Raw genomic sequence first — 26,231 nt, 5'->3', positions numbered from 1 at the left:
CTGATGCAAATCATGGAAAAGCAAGGTGAATAATGACTAAATGTAAATGACAGTAAAATTAGAAAAGTAGATGTACTGTCAGGAATCCTCAATGAAGAGGTATACGGGTCCTGTGCAGACGCCGGAGTAGGTAGATGACAAGGCAGGCGAACAATCCAATACTTAAGGCGAGTTTGTGGTCGAGAGGAAAAAGGTGATTCAGTATCCAGGAAGTACGATTGAAGCAAACTATCTGAAGCAAGAGGTGAAGTCATGGTCAAAAGGAGTAAGGTAGGTCGAAATCCGGGAAGAACACTGGTGGCAAACAATCCAAGACGAGAGGCGAGGTCCAAAGTCGAAAGACTAAAGGGAAGTCCAAAATCCTGAATAATACGAGGTATAGAAAACACCAGGTAGAACTCTCAATGAGTAGACTCAATACCGAGCAGCGGGAAGCGGGTTAGGATGGTTTAAATAGTGCTGCTCGCCGCACGGAAGAGCGTGTTCTGATGGATTAAAACATGCGTCGGCGCTTGTTATTATTAACTCGCTGCTGTTACTGGTTAGTTCTTTTGTGAGATTATCTGCTGGCTGGTGGTTGTGACATGTACATTTGTAAATTTAAGTGGTAAACTTGTGTAGGGGTCCTCAGGGCTCTGATGACGGTGTTGTCAATGATTGGAACTAATCAATTGAGGACTACAGTATGTTTATTTCGACTGCTCAACATCAAATGGCCTAGATAACATTTTCCTGATTTATGCTGAAAGTTTTGGAAAACTACTGTATGTATTTTTTTGTGATCACATAAAACATTACACACCCACTCCATAATACCAAAATATGCAGTGTTCATACCATTTAATCAGACATTTAACAGCAAGGATTTTTTAATTTGCAGGGATTAGTTAGCAAAGTGAATGTGACACAGTGTTCTTTGAATTCAGTATATGGAGGCTGAAGCAATGATCTTAGTTCGAAGGTAAGGCCAACAATAAGGTAATTAAAGGTACGCGTTTTGCACAGAGTGATCATACTACTGTTGTACTGCTCATGTATAAATTGATTTAATGAACTTAGTAAAAAAGTCAAACATTGACTCCAAAGGACATAATAGAACAGCCTAACTTAGCTATAATGTGTACTTACAGTCTTCCTACCCTGATGTGATTTTGTGCAATGTGTTTTCTATTATTTTGTAGTTTTCTCATTCTTACCTTGATGATAGCATTCTAGCATTCTAGCATTCCAGCATTACACTAAGGTGCATCTAAATTTGTGCACTTTACACAACACACAAGTGCTCTGTTTTTCTAAAGCATTAAACAAGCACAGAAATATTCCAAATAAATATCTGTTTTGCCTTAGGCTCTTACAATTTATCATGATTACTGCTTTAGTTTCAAGCCTACAATGAACAATGGATCATAAAAAACCAGCAATAGAAATAAAGCAAAAGGTTTGAGAATCACCCATCCATTCTCTGACTGCTTTATCCAACTGCTTTATCTGGTGAGAGGCAGTATTCACATCCTGTGAATTAGCATGAGTCTTGACTGACAGCTGTTACTCTCACTGTGATTTTATTGTTTTGTTGCAGTACAAGCAGCTCAGAGACAAATATGCACCAAAGCAATATTACAGAGTGTGAAATAGCAGAGAATCCCCAGAATATCCATTTGAAAAGCTTATTCCAAGTCAGGGAAACAACAACCATCATATCCCATATATAATTATAAATCACATCGCAGAACTACACCCTAGATAAAGTGTCAATTCATTGCAGCTCACATACTGTACACGCAGGGACAATTAAGACACACCAATTAACCTAGTCAGCATGTTATTGTTTGTATGTTAAAAAAAGCCACAATAACAATAACATCTTTCACTTAATTTTGTAGAAAACAAACACCTCTAACACCTCTGCAGCAGAAAGGTTAAATGATTTACCAAACACCTCTTCAGTCCTCAGTTCTTATCTGTTGTTGAGTAGTTTATTGTAGGAGTGGTCATGGAGATGTTATCAAGTTATCAGCTAGCCATACAGACACTGTTTGAGTACTGCACAAGAGGCTGGTTTCAAGAGCCTATGTAGCCAGAGTAAAGTATTGTGGACCAAAACTACTAGTGTGGTAATTGAGTGTGCTTTTTGTAAAACAACAATGTTTAAAGTTAGTTGAACCAAAGCTGTTAGAAATTAATTTTCTTTTATATTTTTTAAAGATTTTTTTTTCATAAAACTAAAGCCTTGGGAAACATAATATTTTCAAGGAAATACCAGAGCGTAAAAAAGGCTAGATTTCAAAATCTCAGGGTGTTCTGTGAAAAGAGGTGCTGTATTTATTGTATTGTGCTTACTTGTTTCTAAATTTCTCTACCTGATAATTTCACAATTTTTCTTCTAAAACTCTTTCACGTCAAATGCCATATTGTTGTCAATAAATTACGATTTTCAAATTAGAAACGTTAACCAATATTGACCTGTCAGATAACTACGCAATAGTTTCCTCAGCGCACATTTTCAACTTCCTTACGCTTAGTCTCTTCACTACTGCTGAAGTATTTAATTTCCCTACAAATCAATGTGATGGAGGTATTGCTGTACCAACACTTATAAGCAGGTCTTGAGTTTACAAAAATTGAATAAAATGTCTAATTTCAACACAGGGACTATATTTCTATCTTGAGAGCTTTACAGAACATCAGAGAGCAACCAAATACTCCATAACACGATAATAGATCAATTTATTTAGGTGCGTCTGTTTAAAGGATACAAAATCAAAAGTATAGAGGTTCTAAGGGCTTTCTCAACATGCTAAGACCACTAGGGATAAGGAGACCTCCTCGCTGTGAAGCTGCTATTACTTAAAATGAGTTGATTCTCACTGCTGAACAGAGATTTGTCCACACATATGAGGCCAGTGTAGAAGCTTACAAAAGAATGAATATCTACACTCTCTTTCAATTATAATTATTATAACACTGTCTATCAATTATAATTAAGGCAGCATATATTATGAATATATGGAGGCCTAGACTGTCTTCACCATTTTATTTCAACATCTACATGACTATGAACATGTATAAATCATGTTAAGTGAAGAGAAGACCTTCCAGGGATCAAAGAGGCAATTCTTTTGTCACAAAGCTGTTGGCAGTCCTGCAGCTGTTGGATAACTCCACACCCGGCAACTCAAAGAAGCTCAGAGGAGCGGCTGGTTGTCAGAGTGAAGCCAGCAGATGATATGGCCATTATAGAAAGTGGGGGAAAGACATTTCACAAATGGATTTAAGCATGACTGAAAAGCATTCTGTTTCTATTAGCTCTCAAGTCTGTACAGAACAGTGCACCTTCAGTCTTGTTTATACTGCAGTCCCACCCTCAGAAACAACAAGCGACTTTTTAAAAAAACGTTCACATGAGTGGGCATGACAGCGGAGCAGGGGTTTAGATTGCTACCCCACAGCACTGGGGCCCTGGGTTCAATTCTGTACCTTGGGTGCTATCTGTGTGGAGTTTGCATGTTCTCCCTGTGTTTGTGTGGGTTTTTCACCAGGCGCTCTGATTTTCTATCACAATCCAAAGATATGCTGGAAGGTTAATTGGCTTTTGTGAAAATGTGCGTGTGTGTGAGTGTGTGTTTGTCTCTGTGTGCGTCTCATCCATCCTTGAGCCCATATCCGGTACAGGCTCCGGCTCCCACGCAACCCAGAAAAGGATGAATGGATGTTGGAAAATGGATGAATGGATGTTCTATGAGTATCTGTTACTGTGAGATCAAGATCCTTCATATAAATTAAACATAATGCTAAATAAAAACATCAAACACAATTGTGATTATTGTCTGACAGCCTAAATATATTATGTGTTTTTGTCATTTTCATTGTTTTTTATATACTTTCAAAGTAAGAGGATCCTGAAAAATCAATGGCAAGATACATTTAGGTCTATATAATTTTAAAAACAATTTAGAAAACTCTTAGCACAGTTAAAGTCAGTTACCCTAGTAGGAATGCACTGTAAAACAACCCTAACAGACTGAGCATGTAAAAACACAATGTACTATATGAAAAAAATGGGGGAATAATCCATGCATATTTAATCAATTTAAATGCATATGATTATAAGAATATAAATTGGCTGTAGAAGCACAGAGATTCAAAATTAAGTGCATCTAATGTTTTTTGTCATGTTCTGTGACTAAAACTCTGCATCAAATGCAAAACTAGTGCAAAGGGTTGTAAAGATCTGAAACAAGCTAGAGTATGCAGATGTACTGATGAAGACAATACCTTTTTTAAAAAGATATTTAAAATATCTTTTAAAAAAGGTCTCAAAGAATTTCAACCAACTGAACTTTCTTAAAAATGAAGCACAAAAACGTGTTGTATTAAGCCTTTAAATCATTGAAATGATGAAAAAGTGTGAAAGTGTGTTTAGACTTGATTAGACATGATTACAGTACCTGCAGGATTGATACAAATGTTTTCCTTAGACTATGAATCTTTTAGCTAGTAATTGCCACCAAAGATGAATGCACAAAAAGGTCTTAAATCAATAATAAAAAGATGTTAACATTAAATTAAGAGTGACAAAAATATGGCAGAAAGAAGACTAAACACACTTGGATTAACTTTTTAAGTGCATCCCTTTTTTGTTATATATTTCTAACAAATACCTTTAATGTCAGTGGCATTCATTCTTCATCGGCATGGCTTTCACATTACAATTCATCAGCTTTAGCCTTCCATTGCAGAAAAAATGAAGAAACAAAACAGCAGAAAATGCTGCGCCCCGAACACTGGGTAGCAAACATCTGCTGTTGCCTTGGTAACAGCAGAAGTCCTGTACAAGGGTAAGACCCCCTGGATGAGGTGCAACATGAAGGAAGACAGCAGTGCGCATAAATGTCTGGTTTGTCACAATGTCTTCATTAGACAGGCTCTACGCTCAAAACACACGTCATGTAGCACGGCATTGACTGCTGTGTGGTATTATAAATACAGACTTAATAGAACTGAGGTGCTTGTAAGAGAAACGTAAGGTAAGCAAAGAAACAGCATCTATGAGAGATCACAATCCAGAGGGAAATGCATTATTCAGATACACTGCTCATACTAAAAATAGGAGATGATGAAATCACGAAGCAACTGTTTTTCTCGTCTTCCATGAGAGAGTGTAGGGACTGTAAATACATAATTGAAGACTCCTCACTCTTGAATTCCTGTGGTTTTGCTGCACAGTTTCCCACATGTGGGACACTCTTTCAGGATCAAGGGCAGGTCTGTTCTGAATAATAAGCAGCAGTCCTTGCTAGAAGCAAGTTTGCAGACCTTTGCTCTTAAAAGAAAGCAAAATTTGGCTTCCATCATGTTACATCAGACAAAGTGTAAGCACAATCTGGAGACTTGTACTTTAGCATATCTATATTAATGTGCCATTAGCCCTTGGCACACAAGATCACACTGATCTGTCTTTGTGTTAGGACCAGGCAGGATAAGTAAAAATGTACTTCAGTGCAAATGATTTTAGCCAATTTTCCTAGTAAAAGAATGGAATAGCAGTGTTACCGTCTTTAAACCAGATCTTTCAGGTTACAGAAGCTAGACAATGTTGAAATGTCAGTAATAGAATGGGTGACCTACAGTATAAGGAAAACCAGGTTGCTGTTTTATGTAATTAGCTGGACCATAAGGTAACACAACTCAACCTGATCCAAAGTTTTCAGAGCTCTTGGATCTTGGGTTCAATTCAGTCCTGTGGGGCCTTCTGTGTGGAGTTTACAAGTCCTCAGCAAGTGTGAGTTTCTTCCATGTATTCCAGTTTTTCTCTCAAACATACAGTACTTGCAGAGAACATGGGCTAATTGGTTTCTCTAAATTGCTTCCCCTGTGCATTTGTGTCTTACAATGAACTGATGTCCCAACCAGTCCATTGTCCTTCCCATTACCCTGTACCTGCTGGGACCCTCTAAAGATAAAGCAGTTACTGAAAATGGATGAATGGCCCAGTATTGTTCAGTGGAAACACTGTGAAGGAGCGTCACTGTCTTTTGGATGGGAAGTCCTACCTACTTTGTCATTAAAGATTCCATTGGCACTGATTATAAAGTAAGGTCCTGGTTAAATCCTACTCTGAGTTTGCATCTGTATTATATATTATATGTCCCCCTTGTTTTTAATTGGTGAAGCAAATTTTTGACTTCTGATTTACCAGGTAGGGGGCTGCAAAAAAAACAATGGCCACCACACATAACTGAGCTGTTTGCAGCACCTGAGCAGTTGAAGTGTTTTTTTTTTGGCCATATACAATTTCTTGTATTAGGAATTTGTCTTTTTGCATACCCCACCTTGTTCTCTATGAGACACACAGACAGGGACAGAAGCTTGGGGTCAGAGCGCAGGGTCAGGAATGCTATCCTCTCATATACAGTACGTCATGATGTGCAGACAGCTTTGTTTTGAATATTGGAGAAGGTAAGAAAGCTTAAGAAGGGTGCAATGATGTTAAGTAGTGGTTAGGGTTAGGGAGTCAAAAAGTACTGATTATAAAATAAAACACAAAGTTGGGCATAATGTACCCTTAAACAAGATATTTCATTCAATTCTTCAGTAAAGGTCCACCCACATAAAACATACCAATGTAAGCTAGGATAAAAATGTTAACTAAATTTAAATAATAAAATTAATATTAAGACAATTAAGGCTATGGTACAAATACTGTAGCTCAGAGCCAGAAAACCATTTGTGCATGGTTTCATTGTTGTAGAGGTCAAGGCAAAACACTATTTTAGTCATTTATTTCTGAGAATTAAATATTTAAGACAATTCTCAAGAACAAAAAGCTGCAGACAATGTAAAATGCATTGACCCTATCCCATGTGGTAAAAAAGGAAAATCTACTTGGTTTCAAAATGGCAAGCCAAAGACTGTGTCTGTGTTTTAATACAGGTTGACATTTCGGTTTCCAAAAGAACAGGTAGTCAGAGCACTAGATTACACACCTTTCTGCATTCTCAATTGGACTTTGGCAAATGGAAATTAACAGATAAGGTGATTTCTGCTTCCAGACTTGTATTGGAGAAGTTTTCTCCACAGGTTAACCCTAAAAACTGCTTTCAACATTGATTTTATGCAGACTGGTTTTAAGCAGAACTTTGCAGTAAATTCCAACCCCTGTAGTTCACTTAAAGTCATTAGCTTTTGACCAAGCACTACCGAAACCCTACGGGAATGGATGGGCTTATAGCTCCTCTTCTACAATTATCAAAGACAATAATGTCTTCAGCACAGTAATGGACACCAGCAATTATCACAAAATCCTGAGCCAAAAATGAGACTGGTGTTTTCTTTTCATCAGTGCATGCTGCTCTGTACTCTATGTCCACTATAAGAATTAGAGCACTTGGTGATACACACTCAATCAGGGTGAAGAAGCTGAAAACCACTGTTTACTGGAAGGCCAAGAGTCCTGTGAGAATTGAAAAGGTGTAAATTTACCGTATGTAGCATGTTAAGTAAAATCATGTCTGTCACTCTATTGTCTTTGTATTTATTTCTTACAATGAATAAAAGCATAAAACAATTAAAATAATTTGCAGAAAGGGGACTCAACATGGAGAACAGGATCCTATTTTTTAATTCCATCCAAATTCTCAGTTCTTTAATTCATCCTTTAACTGCATTAAAATTAATTAATAAAACCATTGTACATCTAAAACAAAATTTTAATTGTGACTTGAATCATCCTAAAGCTGAATACAAAAGCAAAAATGGGCATATTATAGGTTTAATTTAAAGGGGTGATAACATCAGTTATAACAGGATAACAGAAAGGAACTGGAATTACATCAGAACGCCCTGTGATGTCTTCTTGAAAGGACGTGACCAGGAATGGGGTCTTCTCCCTTATGGCACTTTTGTTTTTTTAGTAATAGGACTAGGGAAATACATTTCCCTAACTCAAAGTGTGCAAACTATCAACATTACAAATTGCAGTTCAGCTTCACACACTATCTGGGTTCTCGTTCTTATGGGTCCCTTCTCTGTCCGGATTTTTTGCATTCCCTGTTCTCACCTATGATTTAGACAATAAGACAATAATATTCTTTTGGTAGAATTAGGTCAACAAGTGATGGGACAGATTAAAAGTACTGATTTGCTTTTTCTTCCCAGACTTCAGCGAGACAGCTAAAAAAAATGAAGATGATGCCCAAGAGCTCCAAGTTGAATAATAAAAATAAAATTAATCAAGAAATGTGGCTATATGAGTTCCTCTATAAATTTGTGTATGTCTTAAATGAACCTCAGAGGTTAAAAAGAACTCCTCAGTGGGTCTGAGTGGTGCTACACTTAAGATACTCTGGTTCTGCCCAGCTATAAGGCCTGTGCTTTACCTCTCTCTGCCAGACCGGGTTGATGGTATTGCACATGATGCTGGACCTCTTCTCCTGGCCATGGTGGGGCAGAGCTGGGAAGATGCTGTGCTTCCCAGGCTGGATGGCAATCTTCAGGTAAGGGTCAGGGTTGAAGAACATGCCTTTCTTCAGCCCCACAGCTTGGAAATCTGCCCAAAAAAGGGGGGGGGGGTTGTAAAGACTGGGACAGACTAGCTGTCTTGGGCACCTAGTTGAACAAATCACACGTCCTGAGAGAAGCAGTCTAGACATTGGTCATGCATAGCCATCAAAACAGAACGTGACACCAAAACAAAAACAATTTCAAGTTCAAAAATGACAATTTTTGTACAAGTACTATTAGGAAAATGTTCAAATCTACCAAATCTATCAAAAAGTTTTAACAGCAGTTCATCAGAATCTAAATTTCATGGGATTTAAATAACTTTCACATCATAAATAACAAGATTTCACCTACACATAGTACTATGAAAATTAAATCTTTGTTAGAAGAGAGTAGAGCACTAAACTCTCTTAAGAACCTGTTATTTATCTTTTATACTTTATCTTGTTAATCTCATTCTTTGTTAATAATTATATAAATTATTCTTCCTACAGGATCATACAATGTCGGAAGATATTTCTTGCACAAGGAAGTGGGTGATTTCTAGATGACTGTTTTATGGGATTGTTTTATACTGTATACAAATTCACAATGCTGTTGCAGCTTATCTCAAATGGCTGATTTGGCAAACTTGAAGTAATGAAATGTAAACAATTTCTAAATGATCAATGGTAAAATGATTAAATTCTGCTTTCATGATGATGGTAATAGAGTCAATTGTTTTAAAAATAAGAGAAAGATGTAATGAAAGTTTATTTTCTAGCTCTACAGGAGCAATGTCTGTATTAAATTAGCTCACAGTTAATAGTGACCTTATAGGGGATAATTGGCAATAACCTACCAAAGAAGGCAGGCAGCCACAGAGCAAGTAAGGGGGAGATGTAGACAACAAATCTCTCGAGAGCCTATTATCTCCTTCAACACAACCCCCTACCCCTCCCTGCTGTGTGGCAAAACCATGTTCCTCATAAAATATTTAATGTTAGAAGCACCACTGGTTTGTACTTTGTGAAACAGTTTAACTACAGAGACTGTGTTATTCCTTTCCTAAACAACAGGGGGAAGGGTGAACTATTTCTACATACAGTATATAGACAGTCCTTCCTTTCTTTCATATTTAAACAATCCTTTCCCATAACAGGTTACAGTTACTATTATTTATTTACTTCTTACAGTCAGGCTCACATTAAAAAACATGTGGACTATTGCATACAGCAGCTGCAGAACATTGACTCTGTGAATTCACTGACAGTATGTCTGATTTGAAGTAGTATTTCTTACAACCATGTTGTTCAACATAGTATGTTCCTGGCAACTATACTATGCAGGTAAATCAGAGTCAGAGAGCAGCTGTAGTAATTATAATAATGATATGCAGTAATATTTCACATAAGAGCTGAACATAGAAATAAAGAAGCCCAAGCTGTCAGTAAACACAATATGCAGTGATAATAAAACACTGTTTCACAAGTATAGAAAAAGACAAAACATACAATTATTTTTCTCACTTCACAAAAAAAGAGGTACGACAAGGCAATCAATCAATGCAGAATCATTGCAAGTCCAATAAGTAAACACAGCTTAAGTAAGTAGTTTTTCATGAAAAGTTTTGCAGTGTGATAAAAGAATTCAAATGAAGTAATTTATTTCTTCATAAACATTTTAAAGAAACAAGTGTAATATTCTGCCAAAATGGTAAAACATTAGCTCATTTTAATTATTAACATTTAAAGTGCCACAAATAAAACAGGAGAATCCACAAAATAACATCACTTTAATATGCTGACAAATACTCAGAACTTCAGTTTTTTCACTAAAGATATGCTATGAAAATGCAAAATGCAATAAATACAGTATTGTACTTTCAATTTTCCCATAAAAACAAGTAGACATTAGTTATTACTTAGATAATTCTGTGTTGTATTCCTTAATTATTGTTAGCTAGAGAAAGTGCAGTAGTACTGTGGTTTTTAAAGCTGTGTCAATAGTGCTTGAAAGCCCTTTTCCTCTCAGTTACTCCTTGCTTGGCTTTAAGCGTAGAAACTCATTGTCCATGTCAAATGGATTTGAACTAGCCAGACTTGAAGGTGATGTTTAGAAAGCTCATGTAAGATGCTAAGTGATATCATTTTGTCTGTAATGGAGCGGATATGTGGCATGGATGATTACAAAACACCTCATGGCATCGCAGCTGCAGTCTTGAACAGACTCTGCAAACCCAAGCCACTCTACCTTACTATCCATCTTGACCTCGGCAGTTTCAAATACAACTGACAAGAACCTTAAGAAGCCTAGCCGATAAGAGATTACCTTAGGTTGTAAGGTTCATAAGATTCATAAGTTTCATAAGACAGGGCCACCACAGGATGACGTACTGCCGTTCTGTGTGGTGTAAACAGGTCCTCTGTATAGGGCACTTAAGTGCTGACAGTCAGCATACGGCAAGTTAGTACTGTATGTTACACTAAGGGGGACAAATTATTACAGGAAGCCCAGTGATGAATGGTAATCCTCTCCTGCTGTGCTTCAGACAAGTAAAAACAACAACTAAATTTCTGTCCCTTCATGAGAGCATGTATTCTGTTCCACATACAGGAACATGCACCACCAAGGACAGCAACACATTTGGAGCGATAAAGAAAAGAGAGAGAGCATCACTCAGACTGAGACACTGTGGATCAAAATAAAAGTAGCCTGTTAATCAGTTCTGTTCATTAAATAGGGAAAAGTAGATTTAGCCATGCCATGTATCCAATCTAATGAGTTCTTTTTAAGAAACATCAGAAAAAAAGGGAAGCAGGACTGATTTTACACAAAGTTTCTACCGCTCCAAACTGGAAATGTTATTATTTTTTTAACAGTACGGATACATTCAAAATATTACAAAGTCTTGATTTCTTAGAGAATGCTTTAACTAACCAACAAACACATAAGGGAAGAGCAATTAAGCATCAATTACCAAAAGTGTCAAAACGTGAGTAGGGTACAAATTAAGTAAAAAGTCATAAAAAAACACTCCCACAAAACAAAATCCAATCTAGTTATTTACATACTAGCATATTTCAAATTTCACAACCAATACCTGTAAAGAGGCAGCGCAGAATTGCACATGCTCTTAAAAATTGTTGCGCTACTAGCACTAGCTGTAATTTTCAAAAAGCACTGTAATTCTGCCTTCCCCTTCACCTGTTGGATTACATTGAACTACTTGGCCCACCCTCAAAGGCACACGGTGTGAGCTGCTGATGAGGTGCTAACACCTGGCAGACAGTGCTGCATCTGCTCACCTGACAGGGAGAAGCTGATCAGTCTCCGACTCCCTTGGCTCTGTGAGGCTTCTTCACTGGCGATGGGCTTGAACACCTGCATGGAAAAACGTGGGACAGTTCAGTTCAGCTCACGCAAAATACTTCCGACGAGCTCTGTACTTACAGTACGCTCTGGTCATACCGTAAAACAGCTGAATCAATAACATACATGCATTAGAGAAGTATCGATCACAGCATACAGGAAATTATCCTTCTAGAGACATGAACCTCACAGGGGAGCAGCTTTCTGAGAAAGGGAAACTGAATCTGCTTTTGTTTAATGACCTAGACAAATCTACTACTTACTCAGCTGTAATGTCTGCCTGCAGTACAGTGTTCCTTACTGGTTTTTTTTTGTTGTTTCTGAAGGAAAGCAAGAGAAAGCTGTACCACCCAGGCAGAGCAAACAAACACACTGCACAAATTGAGTGTATGTGTTCAAATCCAAATAGGTTAATTTTAAAATGCTTAATTTTTGTCTTCCTTGTACAAGACTTTGAAGATGATATGAAACCATCTTTTTTAAGATAGTATAAACACTAAGCCTTGAAATGGCACATGAAATATGTTCTTTGTAAAAAGAAAAATCTTTTGACTTAGTCAGAATTCACAACCTTCTCATAAATACTGTATATATTTAACATCACCATAAAAGCCTTTAAAAGGGTTTTATTTCTAGAGTTATGTACAGTCTGTTCTACCATTTACAAAATCAATGGTACGACCTTGCTTTAAATGGATCTAATACAGTACATTGTCTATTTTAGATGCCTTGAGAGAACAACAGTACTAATAGTGACCAAAAAAGAAGAGTGGAAATTCCACGGTTATGTTTAGCAGACTGAAGAAACCTGCTGCGTGAAAACAAGGCTGCAGCGATACACAGGAAGGCCAGAAAAAACACTGAGAACTGCATTTCTTTTAAAAGATCATCTAGTGTCATTAAAAAAAGTGATATAACAGGGAAAATCAATTAAAGTATTCCCTTAGGGAAGTGTATTCCCAGCTTCCTAAACTAGGCTTAGAAAACATTATTCTTATTGCTGTTTAGATATACTGTACATTTAGATACAGTATACATTTTGTAAAGATTTCAAGTAATACAATCATTTTATTTAAAAAAAACAATTAGCAAAAATGATTAATACAGCATGATGTAGATACACAAAGAGCCTAAAATAATGATGTGATACAGATTGCATATATTTTAAAAAGATGTTACTGCATGAAAAGTAGTGACTAATGATGAAGCACAAACAAAAAAGGATGTTTTATCAACACCCATTCCAACACACAGCTATCTCTTTTGGAACAGCTGAAAAAAAAAATCCCCATGGTTTTACATTCGTCTGTCTCCTGTCTTGTAAAAGAAGTAGGGAATGCTGTGCTTGCTAACCAGAATAAATGTAGCCAGTAAATACCAACCCCCTGTCAGATTGTGAGATTTATATTTTGCCTCACAAGGAAAGCAACATGAAAGACTTTGGCAAATCTAAGGAGGATGGTGTCGTGCTGCAGCATAGATCCTTGCTGGAGATGGCTGTCATAACCAAAACCACAGCAAAAGTGATGATCTCCTTTTGCAGAGGAATCCCTTGCACATCGCCATGAAGACTGACTCACAGTACACTGCACTGCATGGTCTGTTTACAACTGTGAGCAGTCTTGAAATGAGTCTACTCCTAGGCTTAGTGTTTTATAACTAATTATAAAGAGCTCAAACAATGCTTTACTACTCTTCTGTGCAAATGTGGTGATTTTCATTTGAGTCTGTCATTGGAGAGATGCTCCAGTGCATGCATTCATTAAGAAAAACAAAGACAACCTTGGTTACAGTATATCACCTTTTTTTATACCAAATGTTTTTACTACTTTGAACTGTATCTTTCTCTATCTGCACTGTGAATTACTATACACAAATATGGAACAAAAGAAGTGCCAGCACAGTCAATTAATATTTACTTTAGTAAAAACAAACAATATGACAATTAAATCAACACAGACCACCATACAGAACTAGAATTAAATCACACCCCTGTGGTTGGACTATTGTTAACAGAATCCCACATATACATACAGTACCATACATTTACAGTAATTGATTTAAATTTAGATTGATACAAAAAGTAAGAATTATTTTTTCTAAATTAACCAAACAGTATTCTGCTCTCATAACTAAAGTGCCTTATATGCAGCTTTGCACTGTAGGGGTGAAACACTTGTTAACCTAATTCTACCAAAATAATATTATTGTCTTCATGAAGAAGAAGTTTTGTAGTAGCCTAATGCTGAATACCAATAGCTTCTATACATGTAACAGTGTGCACGTTTGCTTTAAAAAGCAGTTCTGATTTTTGACATTCTACTGTAACTCATTTAACATTAATTACTTATTATAATTAATAATTATTATAATAATTGCTTAGATGTATATAGTGCTTTTCTGGACACTCAAAGTGTCACTCAAAAGCACTAAACCACTCAAAGTGCTTTAAAGTTAATGGGGACTCTCCTCCACCACCACCAATGTGTAGCACCCACCTGGATGATATTACTTAATATTTACACTGATCATCTTTAATAAAACATAACTGTACAAAACGTTATGGCGGTAAAATATTGTTAATATTTTGTATTCACAGTAATCTTCCAGTCAGATGTGTCATCATACCTGAATATATGAGACATTCAGTGATGTACAGTATAAACAATAACAAAATTGTGATAAAAACATTATAGACGTTTTTATTTAGTATGTGTCCAAAAGTGATATCCCTTATGTGGATTTAAGATAAAGGGTAGTCTTACCTACTAGATTGATCAGAGTACCAGAAAGACACCTAGTCTAGGCTGATCGGCGTACTAGAGAAGTTGAAGCTGAGTTGGTAAAGCCCATAACCTTGCCTATCTTTTGAGAATGCTCAAACTTGTTTGCAACTTTAACATTATTACATATTATTAGTACTGTAACAATAATAATTCATGTCTAGACATGAGAAAGTGCTTTATAATTAATAGAAAAAACACAAAGGTAAAATAATTTGGTCACAAATATAAGCAGATAAGCAAAGAAGCAGGTTTATTAAAATCAGGAAAGGCAGATTAAAAAAATGGATATTGGTATTGTATATCTATATATTAAGAAAACTTTTGATAATGTTCTCCATAAAAGATTCTCAAATTGCATCCAGGAGAAAAGATTATATGCGTTCTTCATTAATTCATATCAAATACAGTACAGATAAAGGGTGAATGTGGGGTAATTAGTAAAGTACCGCAGGGATCACTGCTCTAATTAATATGTACTATTGATCTAGATTGTGGTGCAGTTAGTTAGTTTGAACAAAAATGAATTGCAAAATCTGTAGATGTTGAAAAGGAAATTCAAAAATATTTAGCCAAACTTTTAGCCTAGGCAAACACCTGGTAAATGACATTTAACACAGATAAGTGTATACATTTGCGACCATGCAGATATAAGCTATTGTACAAATATAAGATATGGAATATTACACTTAAAGAAGTTAGAGGTGAACAGGACGCAGGTGTTTATGTTGCTGTACAGTATATGTTGTACAATAAAACAGGGGAAAGAATAAAATAGACAAAAACAAATATTAAGATATATAGCAAAAAGTATAGAATAGATATTGCCGTTCTAGATTCAAGACCAATCAGATGTTAATTTGTAAAAAGATACAATCAGTTACATTCTTCTGCTTAAACTAATGTCCTACTTTAATGCACAAAACAACTGAAATCTTTAGTCTTGAACAAAGGGTTTTAAACCATTGTCTGGATTAAATAATTTGTCAAAATGGACCTGTGGTTTAAACAAAAAATTAAATGTCTATACTGTATAGTACCCTATCATAGTATTAAAAGATGGTTTGATCCATAGGAATCAACCATCCTAGCCAATGTAGTGGCAGTGGCCCAGCACATGACATGCCACTATAATTCAGTGGAGGACTAGTGACTGCGTATAAGAAAAGATATTCCCTCTATATTATGTATTGTTGTAAGTGTTCTTACAAGAGCTAAGCTTGCTGGTGCAAACGTCTCTGAGGCATCATTCAGTGCAACACATTATCTTCACATTGTGTCTAATGTGTCAGTTTAGAGAGCTTCATGGCTTTGCGGTTCATATTCTTTCTGATACAGTTCACACCTGCCTACATTTCCCAGAGAGATGAATCAACTGTTGTTGTCTGCGTGGTCACATGCATACCTCTACATATGAACATCTTGACCAATCTAAACCACACAATGTGGCAGTTTTTGCAGATGGACCAATGAACTAGCTAATGGTAAGAAGGGCAGTGTAAATAATTGATATTATTTTACAATATATATTATTTATATATATTATGATATATTATTAATATATTATTTTAAAAGCAGAACTGTGGATCCTCTTTTTTTCCTGGACAGTCTTTGGAGCTCCCCAGGAATCATTACAAAACCCTTAATTTATATAATATTACAAGTATATACAGTACATGTTTTTTTTCCAGTAGTGCATAATTAAAACCTGTCTGTGCATATAGAATTAACACCTTGAAGTAATCAGATAAATTAATACTGATGAGTATGTATAGACAGCTGAGTATCTTTTAATCCAGATTTAATTTTATGTTGATTTGTATGTATTGTCTTTGGCTTTACCTTGTTTTATAAATGTGCATCTAGATGATGTAATAAAAAGTGCTAAATTAACTATTATTGGCATGCATAAGATTATTATTATAATTGCTTTTCACTATCAACCAGAAATTCATGATTAGCCTCATGATGTGATGTGAAGAAGTCTTATCATCTGAACCAATATCTCACACTGCCTTCATTTCTTTAGGCAAAAACCTAATTTTGGATGCTTGACAGTACTTTATGATGTTATATTCCCTGTGAGATTCAGACTTATTTTTCATACAGATCTAGGAATTCTCTTGAGGAGCTCAGGTTAGATCAGTCTGTCTTAACATTCCTCTATGGCAACACACCAGAATATCACTCTGGTACAATGTGCGCTAGGCCAGGGCTGTAGCTCTGCTCAAAGCATTGTATTTCTTATTCTTACATTCCCACCTCAGCTCTGTCTTTAAACCAAGGCCAACAGGCTTAAAAGAGATACTCTAGCAATTCAACACTAATAACTGATGGTGGATATAAATGAAAATAATTGGGATTTCTTTCAAGAATGTTTAATACTATAATTATAAGAAATCATCCATTGTTTCTTTATTATGATTTTCCAATCAAAACAACAGATTGTATGGTAACATCATTAAATTATATGATAAGAAATGTTAATTCATCCTTCTTTACCCATAAATCATCATTGCATATATTGTACTATATATTCCTCAAGGTCAATTTACAGCTGTAGATATCTGCCATTTATAAACAACCAATGCAATGTCTGCTATTCATTAATGAACAACAGGATAAGGTATTAAATGCTTGAAGAATATTAGGAAAACCATACCCAGAGAGTCTGTCGAATCATACCAGTATATGGTACATATGGATGATAACTCTGAAGGTCACTTTAGAGGATGTTCAGTTGCAGTCACAATACTGCTGTAAACCACAACACCGAGCAAGATTCGGCATAGTCTCTCATTATCTTCTCTGATCAGGTTTAACATGGCTGCTGCCACAGTTAAATAGAGAGCTGTGTGATGGTGGCAGCCAGCCAGGGCCACATTTGGTGATAGTGCTAGTCAGGAGGCAGGATGGAAAGCAACTTAAGGTAAGCAGATTTTATGCAATTATGCAAGAGAACCTCAAGCGACCGCTTAAGAATGGTATTAATAGGTCCAGAGTAATCTGGCTCTGTTTGGGAAGCTTTAATCCATGCTGCCAAGTAGCCAGACAGATGGGAAACTCTGCAGGCCCGTACGCACATATGAATGAAATTAAATTCTCTTTGGTTTGAGACAAGCAGTATTTAATGAAGGATAACAATCCCAGTGTAAAACCTTTGTTTTCAAAACTTAAACTCTAAACAGAGAGAAATGATTTGAAGTTTCTAAACCTCCAGCCAAGCCTTAAATTTAGGGAGCGTGTCCTTTATGGATTAGCGTGAATGGCACAGGGATACACAGAAACCACTGTGAAAAGAGAATGGTACTGAAGCTTGCTCAGGATTTTGTGCTTTATTTTCAACTAAGGTCAGTGATTCTCAACTTTTTCCATCCTACAACATACATGAACATAAACATTTTTGGCACACCTCACTCCCAATACGCATACTGTACACAATAGCCAGCAGCCATATCACCCTGCAACTCACAACTGACAACCCACCAAAGCAAAGCAGGTGTGAGCCTGGCCAGTATGTGGATGGAAGACCTCCTGGAAAAAACTAAGGCTGCTGCTGGAAGAGGTGTTAGTGGGGCCAGCAGGGGAAGTTCACCCTGCGGTCATTGTGGGTTCTAATGCCCCAGTATAGTGATGGTGATACTATACTGTATAGTAAATAGGCGCCGTCCTTCGGATAAGAAGTTAAACCGAGGTTCTGACTCTATGTCGTCATTAAAAATCCCAGGGCGTTTCTCAAAAAAGAGTAGGGGTGTAACCCTGGCATCCAGGTAAAATTTCCCAGCGGCCCTTACCAATCATGGCCTCCTAATAATCCCCATCAATGAACTGGCTTCATTACTCTGCTCTCCTCCCCACTGATAGCTGATGTGTGATGAGCATTCTGGCGCACTATGGCTGCAGTCGCATCATCCAGGTGGGGCTGCACATTGGTGGTGGTGGAGTGGAGTCTCAGTTACTGTAAAGCGCTTTGAGTGGAGTGTCCAGAAAAACACTATATAAGTGGAAGGAATTATTATTATTAATATTATTATTATAGTTAATTTGCAGGCTCCACTTATCAAAGCCCCTGTGCGGTCACACAAATTACTGCAATGCTTTTTAAGGGGCAAATCTGAAGGAGGTTAGTGTATTGATGAAACACCCAATGTTTCTGCAATGTTTCAGGTTTATCAGTACAGCAGACTCATTTGAAAGTGTTTTTAAGCAAACAGGTTCAAGCATCTATCTATCTTGATGCAGCACCACAGTTTTTGTCACACATCAGATGGCATTTCTGTGGTGTTATACCTTCAATGAAGGCTGACTAACATAGTATTCAACCAAGGACAGTTTGAAATTTGCGAAGAAAAATAAAAATCCTCACAACTGGCAGTGAATGACAATATAGTAACACAATAGCAATGAATGTTCAAATATTAAATACTGTATGAACTCTAAAAAAAAAAACCCTGTGTTTGTAAAGGAAACAGCATTGTCAGGGAGATTCCAGCTCTCACCCTGGAGAGTACTCTACAATTCTTATTTGCCATTGGCTTTTTACCAGAGCTCCTGGTGACCATTCCCCCTGTAATAAATAAACACAGCAGCCATGAACCTGAGGAATGACTCACGGGAGCCGAGGGATTCTTCACTGTGACACTGGGAGTTGTAGCACGCAGAGCTCCACTCACTCCATGATAATACTTAAAGCAGATTTTCGTTTCAGCTAGAAAGAGAGAAAGACATCAGAGACACATAGAATTAAGGTCAAGTCATAGTCTATTGTAGAATTAGCAGCAGATAAAAGACCTACTGCTCTCTTTCCAAATGAGAGCTAATTACATTTCTAAAACCAACAGTCACTGGGTTCTAAAGTGAAATGTTAAAACAATAAACACCTTCACAATGTATATTACAGGACCAATGAAATCATATTAAATGTTGGTTTCTTATTTTTTAATTGTTTCCTCGATCCACAAAATAGTCAAAGCAAAGAAAAAATGAAGCTGATCGCAATAAAGGTCGTTTAAAAGTTGAAACTCCTGGATCATCCTTCATTAGAAAAGGGATGGGAATTTGACAGCCTGACAGTCGTTCTTCTCCTCAACCAGGTGAGTTACCGAGATTGAATCATGCCTCCTCTCTGGAATTTGACCAAATAGCTAAATAGAAATAAAAATAAGTACAACTAATAGATCCTGCTTTAAATTTAACTTACTGGCTTCATGTGCAGCTAGACACACTTAAAGGCAATATTGATTAAAATTTTAATTTAATGGCTGTAACATTTAACAACACCTTTGATTTCCTCATGCATGTATCATGCTTTAGAATCTTCCATTACAAAATTAATGTGCACCAATCATAAGCTTATGATATTAAAAGATTGCATATTGTATGTTACAGTAAAGTGTTGCATAGACTCACCAGAATAATTGATTTTTTCTTTCACCTGAAGAGTTGCACGTTTATAAAGGATAATTTCAATTCTAATTTTCCCAAGAAGATATATACTGTACTACTAATCTAAATGACACTGAAACAGGGAAGTAAAAGGCACATCTGATCTAATTTAAACAAATCTAGTTCTCATTCTAGGCCTCAGAATAGCTCCTGATGACAAGAAGATGGGCACGGTCTGTGGTAAATACCCAAGAGGTCTTGCCATGCTAAAGAAACCTCAGTCCCCATGCAACTAAGTAACACCAGAATAGAAAGAAAAATCTGAAGAGATTGAAGAAATAGCACAAGTTGAGACTGTTCTATTTCTTCAGCTCTCGGAATAGTGCACACCTGGGCCACATTTAGGAGACACAGTGACATGACTAATGGGGCAACATTTTCTCTAATGACAGATCTCATTTGTGTCAGTGCTTTGCAGTGTGTAAGCCCCTTTGCTCTGAACAAATTGTAAAAAACACTTCTATTTTCTACAGTCTGCTTAATCAATGTCTGCAGCAGAGGTAGATCTACTACACTGACATACAGTAGTTGTTCTTGGGATCAAAATGTCACCTTTTTATTCAGTTTAGTTACTACTGACCATTGTTTGTTTTGGTTTAAAAAACAAACATCACAGCTCAGGGTTTATATGAACTCTAACACATTGCAAATTCTTAATAACATCTTAATGAATTTCACAGATAACTCCTGAAGACCTTCTGGTAACAATCCTTCTGGACTGGATGATGATTATTCAGAGTCCTCCAATCTTAATAAATAGTGGGTTTTCCACGGTAAATACTGCCAAGGGCAAGTAATCAATGAATAAACCCCTTTTCTTCTACAGGATAGACAGACAGGCAGACTGATACTGACAACCGTTGAAGAGCGCAGAGTATTTTTATCATCACAACAGAGATATAACACGCAGCAATGTGACTGCTCCTTTCTACCAGGCCAGTGCATCTCAGACATTCGCTGAGGCTCATTGGTTGTTGCTAAGTGTCCTTTAGTCCTTAGTGTCTGTCTACTACTCTGTGTGGAAGTGCCCAGATTTGAAAATAAATATGGCATTCTTATATTTTTTCTAATGTTGTTATTTTTAAATCACATTTATATCTATCTATATTTTATATCTATATAATGTTAATATATTTTTCCAATTTTTATATATTTTTTTTTTATCATTTTCTGAAATTTCATTTATGTTTGGTCTGGTTAATATCTCATTTTCTAAAAGATTATAATGGATGGTTCAATAGTCGATATAGTGCAGCTGGTTTAGGATTTCTGAAAAATCATGTCACTGTTGCAGCAATCTGACCTTTAAAATCTTGTCCCTTGCCAGCTCTAGTTTGACAGAATGCAACAAATATAATGATTATCATGGAATGTGAAAAGATGTTTCTTTATATCAGAGGTTCTGGTGCGCTGTTCTGGTAAGGTGGTTGACATACTTACTGTATGTACAAAAAATAAGCTAACTGCAAAACAAATATGGAAGCTCTCAAAAAACTTTTGTTTCTTAATTTTGTTTTTAAATAAACAACAAAAATCTACTGTATCTGTCTATAATTTTTTCTAAAAGTACTTTTAATAAAATGGGTTAAGCATTCTGACATTTTTATTTGAACAGTGATTATTGTTTATTAAAGACAATATTTCCCCCTAATTTCACTCTCTTTGTCCATATGTGCATGTTCATCTGTTTTTTGTAAGTGAACCCTTATATTCACACCATCTAATAGCAGGCAGCTGTGACTTACTACCACATACAAAACTCCAACTATGCTCATGACAACCTTAAGGTATAAAACTGGATTCTCAAGACAGCACAGATACATGCAGATGCATATGAGCGCAGAGAAGCCACTTGAAGGCAATAATGCTCCATTAAGCAATAAAAATCAAAAATCAAATAAAAAACTGCCACTGACAGCAGCAGACACTCCTACAGCAAGACCGTCAGGGAATCTTAGGATGAAACTGCTGGATGCATCACCAGTTCTTTCTTTCACGTAGTAACGGAGTCCTATAACAAGTGCACTGTTCTTTGTTAAAGTTTTAACTGTCTTCTAAAAACCTTTATAATGCTTGTTTCCAATTGCTTTGATGTCTTATTGATCACATTATCAAATACTTCATTGCTGTATATTTCAAGCTTAAATACAGTATAATACTTTTTGAACTTTTTTTACTTTTGCTATACTGTATGTAACATGGAAATGACAGCGTATGTCACAAAATATTTCTGCACATACTTGGATCACATGTGAGCATTACTAATTGATGCAAAATAAATACTGAAAGATTCGTCTGTTCAATGTTTGTAATACAGCATGGACTGAAATTACTTCAGAACCACAACAGATGTTCTTTAGAAAATGTACTGTATCTGCGTCCATTACATTATGTGTTTAGTAAGTGTTTATTTGATTTATAATATAAATGAAATTGCCCTGAAAGCAATTAAATGGAAGAGAATATTCTTTGTCTTTTTATTTTCAGTACTAACATGTTTGTGCACAGTACGTCACCATAATGTAATTTCCAGGCCCACAAAATATACAGTACGGGTCTTTTATTTATTTGGAAGGGATTCAAGAGCATGTACCTGTAGGTGGTTTTATAAAACTCCATAAGTGTTTTCTCTTTTTCCATAAAGGTATAGCCTATTTTTCTGAGCAATGACAACAATAAAAGGATTTATAAATTATAGACAGACATACAGACACAAAACACTAAATTGTTAAATGTTAAATATACTAAGTCTTGTCACTTTTTATCCTTGAATTTACCTTTCACAATTAGTAACCCTGGAAGGTTTTCAATTCATGATGACATCAATATTTTCTTTTACAACTAACAATGTAATTAAAGTTTGAGAATTGTGAGATAACCTGTCAATTAACAACATTTGCTCTCTAATGCCAAGTCCAAAGAGATTACTGTGAAAGATTTAAACTCATTACATGTTATAACCCAGATCATTAGATGTTATTTGAGAAATATTGTTGTCTCTTCAGACAACACAGACAAAAACAAAGGACTTAAAATTCAAATGCACATCTTTAGTATAGTAAATCATAATGCATGCTACTTACCGAGCATGTGTTTCTGAAACCAAAATTACATCAGAGTTCATAGGAGGCTGAAATTTAACATGACTTGACTTCAACATTACTGCTTTTGTGTTTTGTGTGGTTTATTACCAAAGTGTCTTCTAAAATCAACATTTTACACTTATGATATAAGATACTTATACCATCCCAGTATCTTAGGGGTAATTAGTATTCGGACAGCCACAATTGTTATTGAACTACTCTAGCTAGGTATGAAGGTTCCTTTGTCAATTCATCTTTTCTTTCTTCTTAATTAACAGCATTACTTTACGTGCCCAACTCCAGTGTGCAAAGGCCAGAATCTAGCATGTTTTCTGGGTGTCCTTAAATTATCAACAGCTGAAGACCCTTAACATTTTTCAGTGGGTACAATTAAGCTGAAGTTCAGCTCACTTATGTCATTAAGAGCAGAGGTGGAATCAAAACTTTTAGACACTGTGGTTCTCCAGTACCGGAGTTGTGCCCCCACTGCACTAGTGCATCACAAAATTGAGAGGGAACCTGTATATAATTATTTCAGTCTTGCTGCGTAATTCCCCGAGGCATTCCTTTGGTGTCTGCAGAAAAGCTGTAAATATTTAAGCAGGTGCACTTACGTTCCACAAAGTAAGAACTGGCATCGATCTTCCACACGATCTGGCCCCTGTGAGAGCCGTTGACTCCTCGGTTTTTATAGTCCAGGAAGTTTTCAGAAAGAACCTCATCTGAAAAAATAACATGTGGGTAATGTATCTTTTTTGAACACGACACATTTCAACAACAGCCTTTTTATATTTTGACATAGATAGAAGAACACTCAGAGAACAGATACCAGCACAGATATTAGTGTTTATATTTATGGTGCATCAGAAAAAGTGAAACCTCTCAGCTTCATACAGAAGGGAAAACCCAGGATGCCTGCTTTTTCAGCTTCCTGCAGCTCATACAGAGTATACCTGAACAGTTTCGTCACAATATGATAAATCTGATCCATATTGTGTTGCTTTGTCTGTTGCAGGCAAGCCAAATACAATAAAATAATCTTGCTGCCATTGATTTTGCTGCCAATGGAATATAATTTCAAGAAAGTCTGATAAACGTCCTTTTTCACAGGAATCTCTCATGTCAAAAATCTGATGGCAGCATGACTTTAGATTTTCTGATGTTCAGTATTCTCTATGATCTACCTGCATATGGCATATGGAGAGACCACATAGCCTCTCTTCCCCTTATAAAAAATACTTTTGGCAAGAACAATCACAATTATGCAGTTAATTAAACAATTAGGCCACATAACTGAGAGCTCAAGTATAACAAGGACTACAATTTACTGAGACGCCTGGAACAGTAGGGCATGTCACAGCCACAGTGGCCGGCGGCCACTCTACTCTGCCCTGATCGCTGTAGAGACAGCTTATGCAGAGCATCTGGCTGTAGTGAGTACTCTCGTGGCAGGTGCTCTAGGTTATTTAAACCCTGCTCTGTCTCTCCTTGTCAATCCAGCATTGACGTTCCAAATCCCTGCACTCCTGAGCCACACTCCAGCAGTCTCAGTGGAGCCCTTCCTGTTCCAGTTCTCTCAGGCTCCACCTGGGAGCTATTCAGGACTTCTCCAGGCTGCTGAGTGAGGACCAGAGGTCTGGAGCCTGCTTTGGACATGGACATCAGCAGACGACTCCTGTCCACCTAGAGGATGACCACCCAAACTGGGAATGTCAAGCCCAGCCACAAAACCAGACCCCCAGCCCTGCTACTGAGCCCTACTGAGCTCTGGAACGAAGCAAAGCTCCAGACCTTGATGGCTCTCCTTATCCTGCACCTGATTTCCCTGCACTCCTTCCCTGTGTTCCAGTCCCTCAGCTGCCTGCCCATTTCCCAGGAGATTCCAGCAAGAAATTTGAATGGATTGTTCCTGCCTGGTCTCCCTCGCCTCAGGCGCTCTGAGCTGGCCACTGCCCCCTGACTGTGGCACCCTAGCCCTTGAGTCCATAACCCCTCCATCACATCCACCCCTTGTTTCCTGGGGGGCGACATTGGTTGTAACAAAAGATTCAGAAATTATTCAGTTATTTGGTAAAATTCTTCTTCTTCTCATTTTTACTTGTTTTTAATTGAACAGCCACATCTATGAAACAGCAGAAAACAATACTCTATAAAGTACCCAGTCTGTCACATATATGCCCCTCAGAAGGTCTACAATGCTACATAAATACAAAATGAAATACTATTAAGTTCTCATGCAATGTGGTAGTTGATTCCCTCAGTAAGATGGTGATTTCCTTTAACAGCCTCTTAAAAATTTCACAGAGCTCTTTTCCTACCCCAGCACTGAATCATCACCAGCAAGGAGACAGATGTCTGACAGCAGAGAGCTATAAAGTCAATAACGGATTTATTGGTGAAAGGGATGAAAGGTCAATAATCTTTCATCCTCTCAGCCCAGAGAGACTGGAGGAGTGGCCAGACTCTGTGGAGAACGACTCTGTGGAGAGTCCTGGCCAAAACACTTCTACTGCATTCTGACCTGATTGAAATTCTGGAAAAAATGTTCCACTGCTGCAAGTCCACATTGTATTGTTGTAGCCGTGTTATAGTTTTATCTTCTGCTGTTGCCATGTTTTCCCAATGCTATTGCACACTATTTCACTGGATTTCACTTCACACTGTCTGTACCACAAAGTTTTATGCAAGGAACTATACTGACACGATATTGACGCAGATGTGACTAATAAGAAATGAAGGAAATAGTATAAAGAATCAGAGTATAGCATTGGTCAGTAATGTAAAAATGTCTTTTGTGTGTCCACATTTACAATCTATGGGTGTCGTGACCATCATGGTCATACTGGAACTCCAGCCCAGAAGAAATCAGGGAGTCACCACACTGGGCACTTTTAATTCAAGCCGAAACATAATTGTTTTAACTTCTGTATCTGCTCTGTCTTCTTAACTTTGTTAATTTATTAAATGTTTATGTACAGTATATATAATATACATACAATCATGATAATAAATTACAAAGGAGTTTTATAAAATGTCTTATTAGTAGAAGTAAATTCTCAAACCATTT

General features: G+C 36.8%; 1 protein-coding gene and 2 long non-coding RNA genes across 7 annotated transcripts in view; 2 read left to right on the top strand and 1 right to left on the bottom strand.

Moving 5' to 3' along the window:
- Positions 1-26,231, bottom strand: part of LOC102689406 (E3 ubiquitin-protein ligase HECW1) — a 123,152-nt gene that overhangs the window by 56,137 nt on the left and 40,784 nt on the right. For all 5 annotated transcript variants that reach the window (XM_015354536.2, XM_006634299.3, XM_015354540.2 and 2 more), the window contains 4 exons: positions 23,779-23,886; positions 19,250-19,344; positions 11,790-11,865; positions 8,379-8,548 (listed from right to left, as the gene is read on the bottom strand). In XM_015354536.2, coding sequence (XP_015210022.2) covers positions 8,379-8,548; positions 11,790-11,865; positions 19,250-19,344; positions 23,779-23,886 — 449 coding nt within the window. The remainder of the gene's footprint in view (positions 1-8,378; positions 8,549-11,789; positions 11,866-19,249; positions 19,345-23,778; positions 23,887-26,231) is intronic.
- On the top strand, positions 120-9,285 carry LOC107078258 (uncharacterized). The gene is made up of 3 exons (XR_001479203.2): positions 120-270; positions 8,392-8,495; positions 8,997-9,285. It is a non-coding gene; the product is annotated as an uncharacterized lncRNA (long non-coding RNA).
- Positions 19,640-21,141, top strand: LOC138239374 (uncharacterized). Its single transcript, XR_011189832.1, has 2 exons — positions 19,640-19,729; positions 20,908-21,141. It is a non-coding gene; the product is annotated as an uncharacterized lncRNA (long non-coding RNA).

This window comes from Lepisosteus oculatus, chromosome 6 (genome assembly GCF_040954835.1).
Source record: "Lepisosteus oculatus isolate fLepOcu1 chromosome 6, fLepOcu1.hap2, whole genome shotgun sequence".
In the NCBI taxonomy this organism is placed as follows: Eukaryota; Metazoa; Chordata; class Actinopteri; order Semionotiformes; family Lepisosteidae; genus Lepisosteus; species Lepisosteus oculatus.
This window is presented reverse-complemented; position numbering and strand designations above follow the sequence as displayed.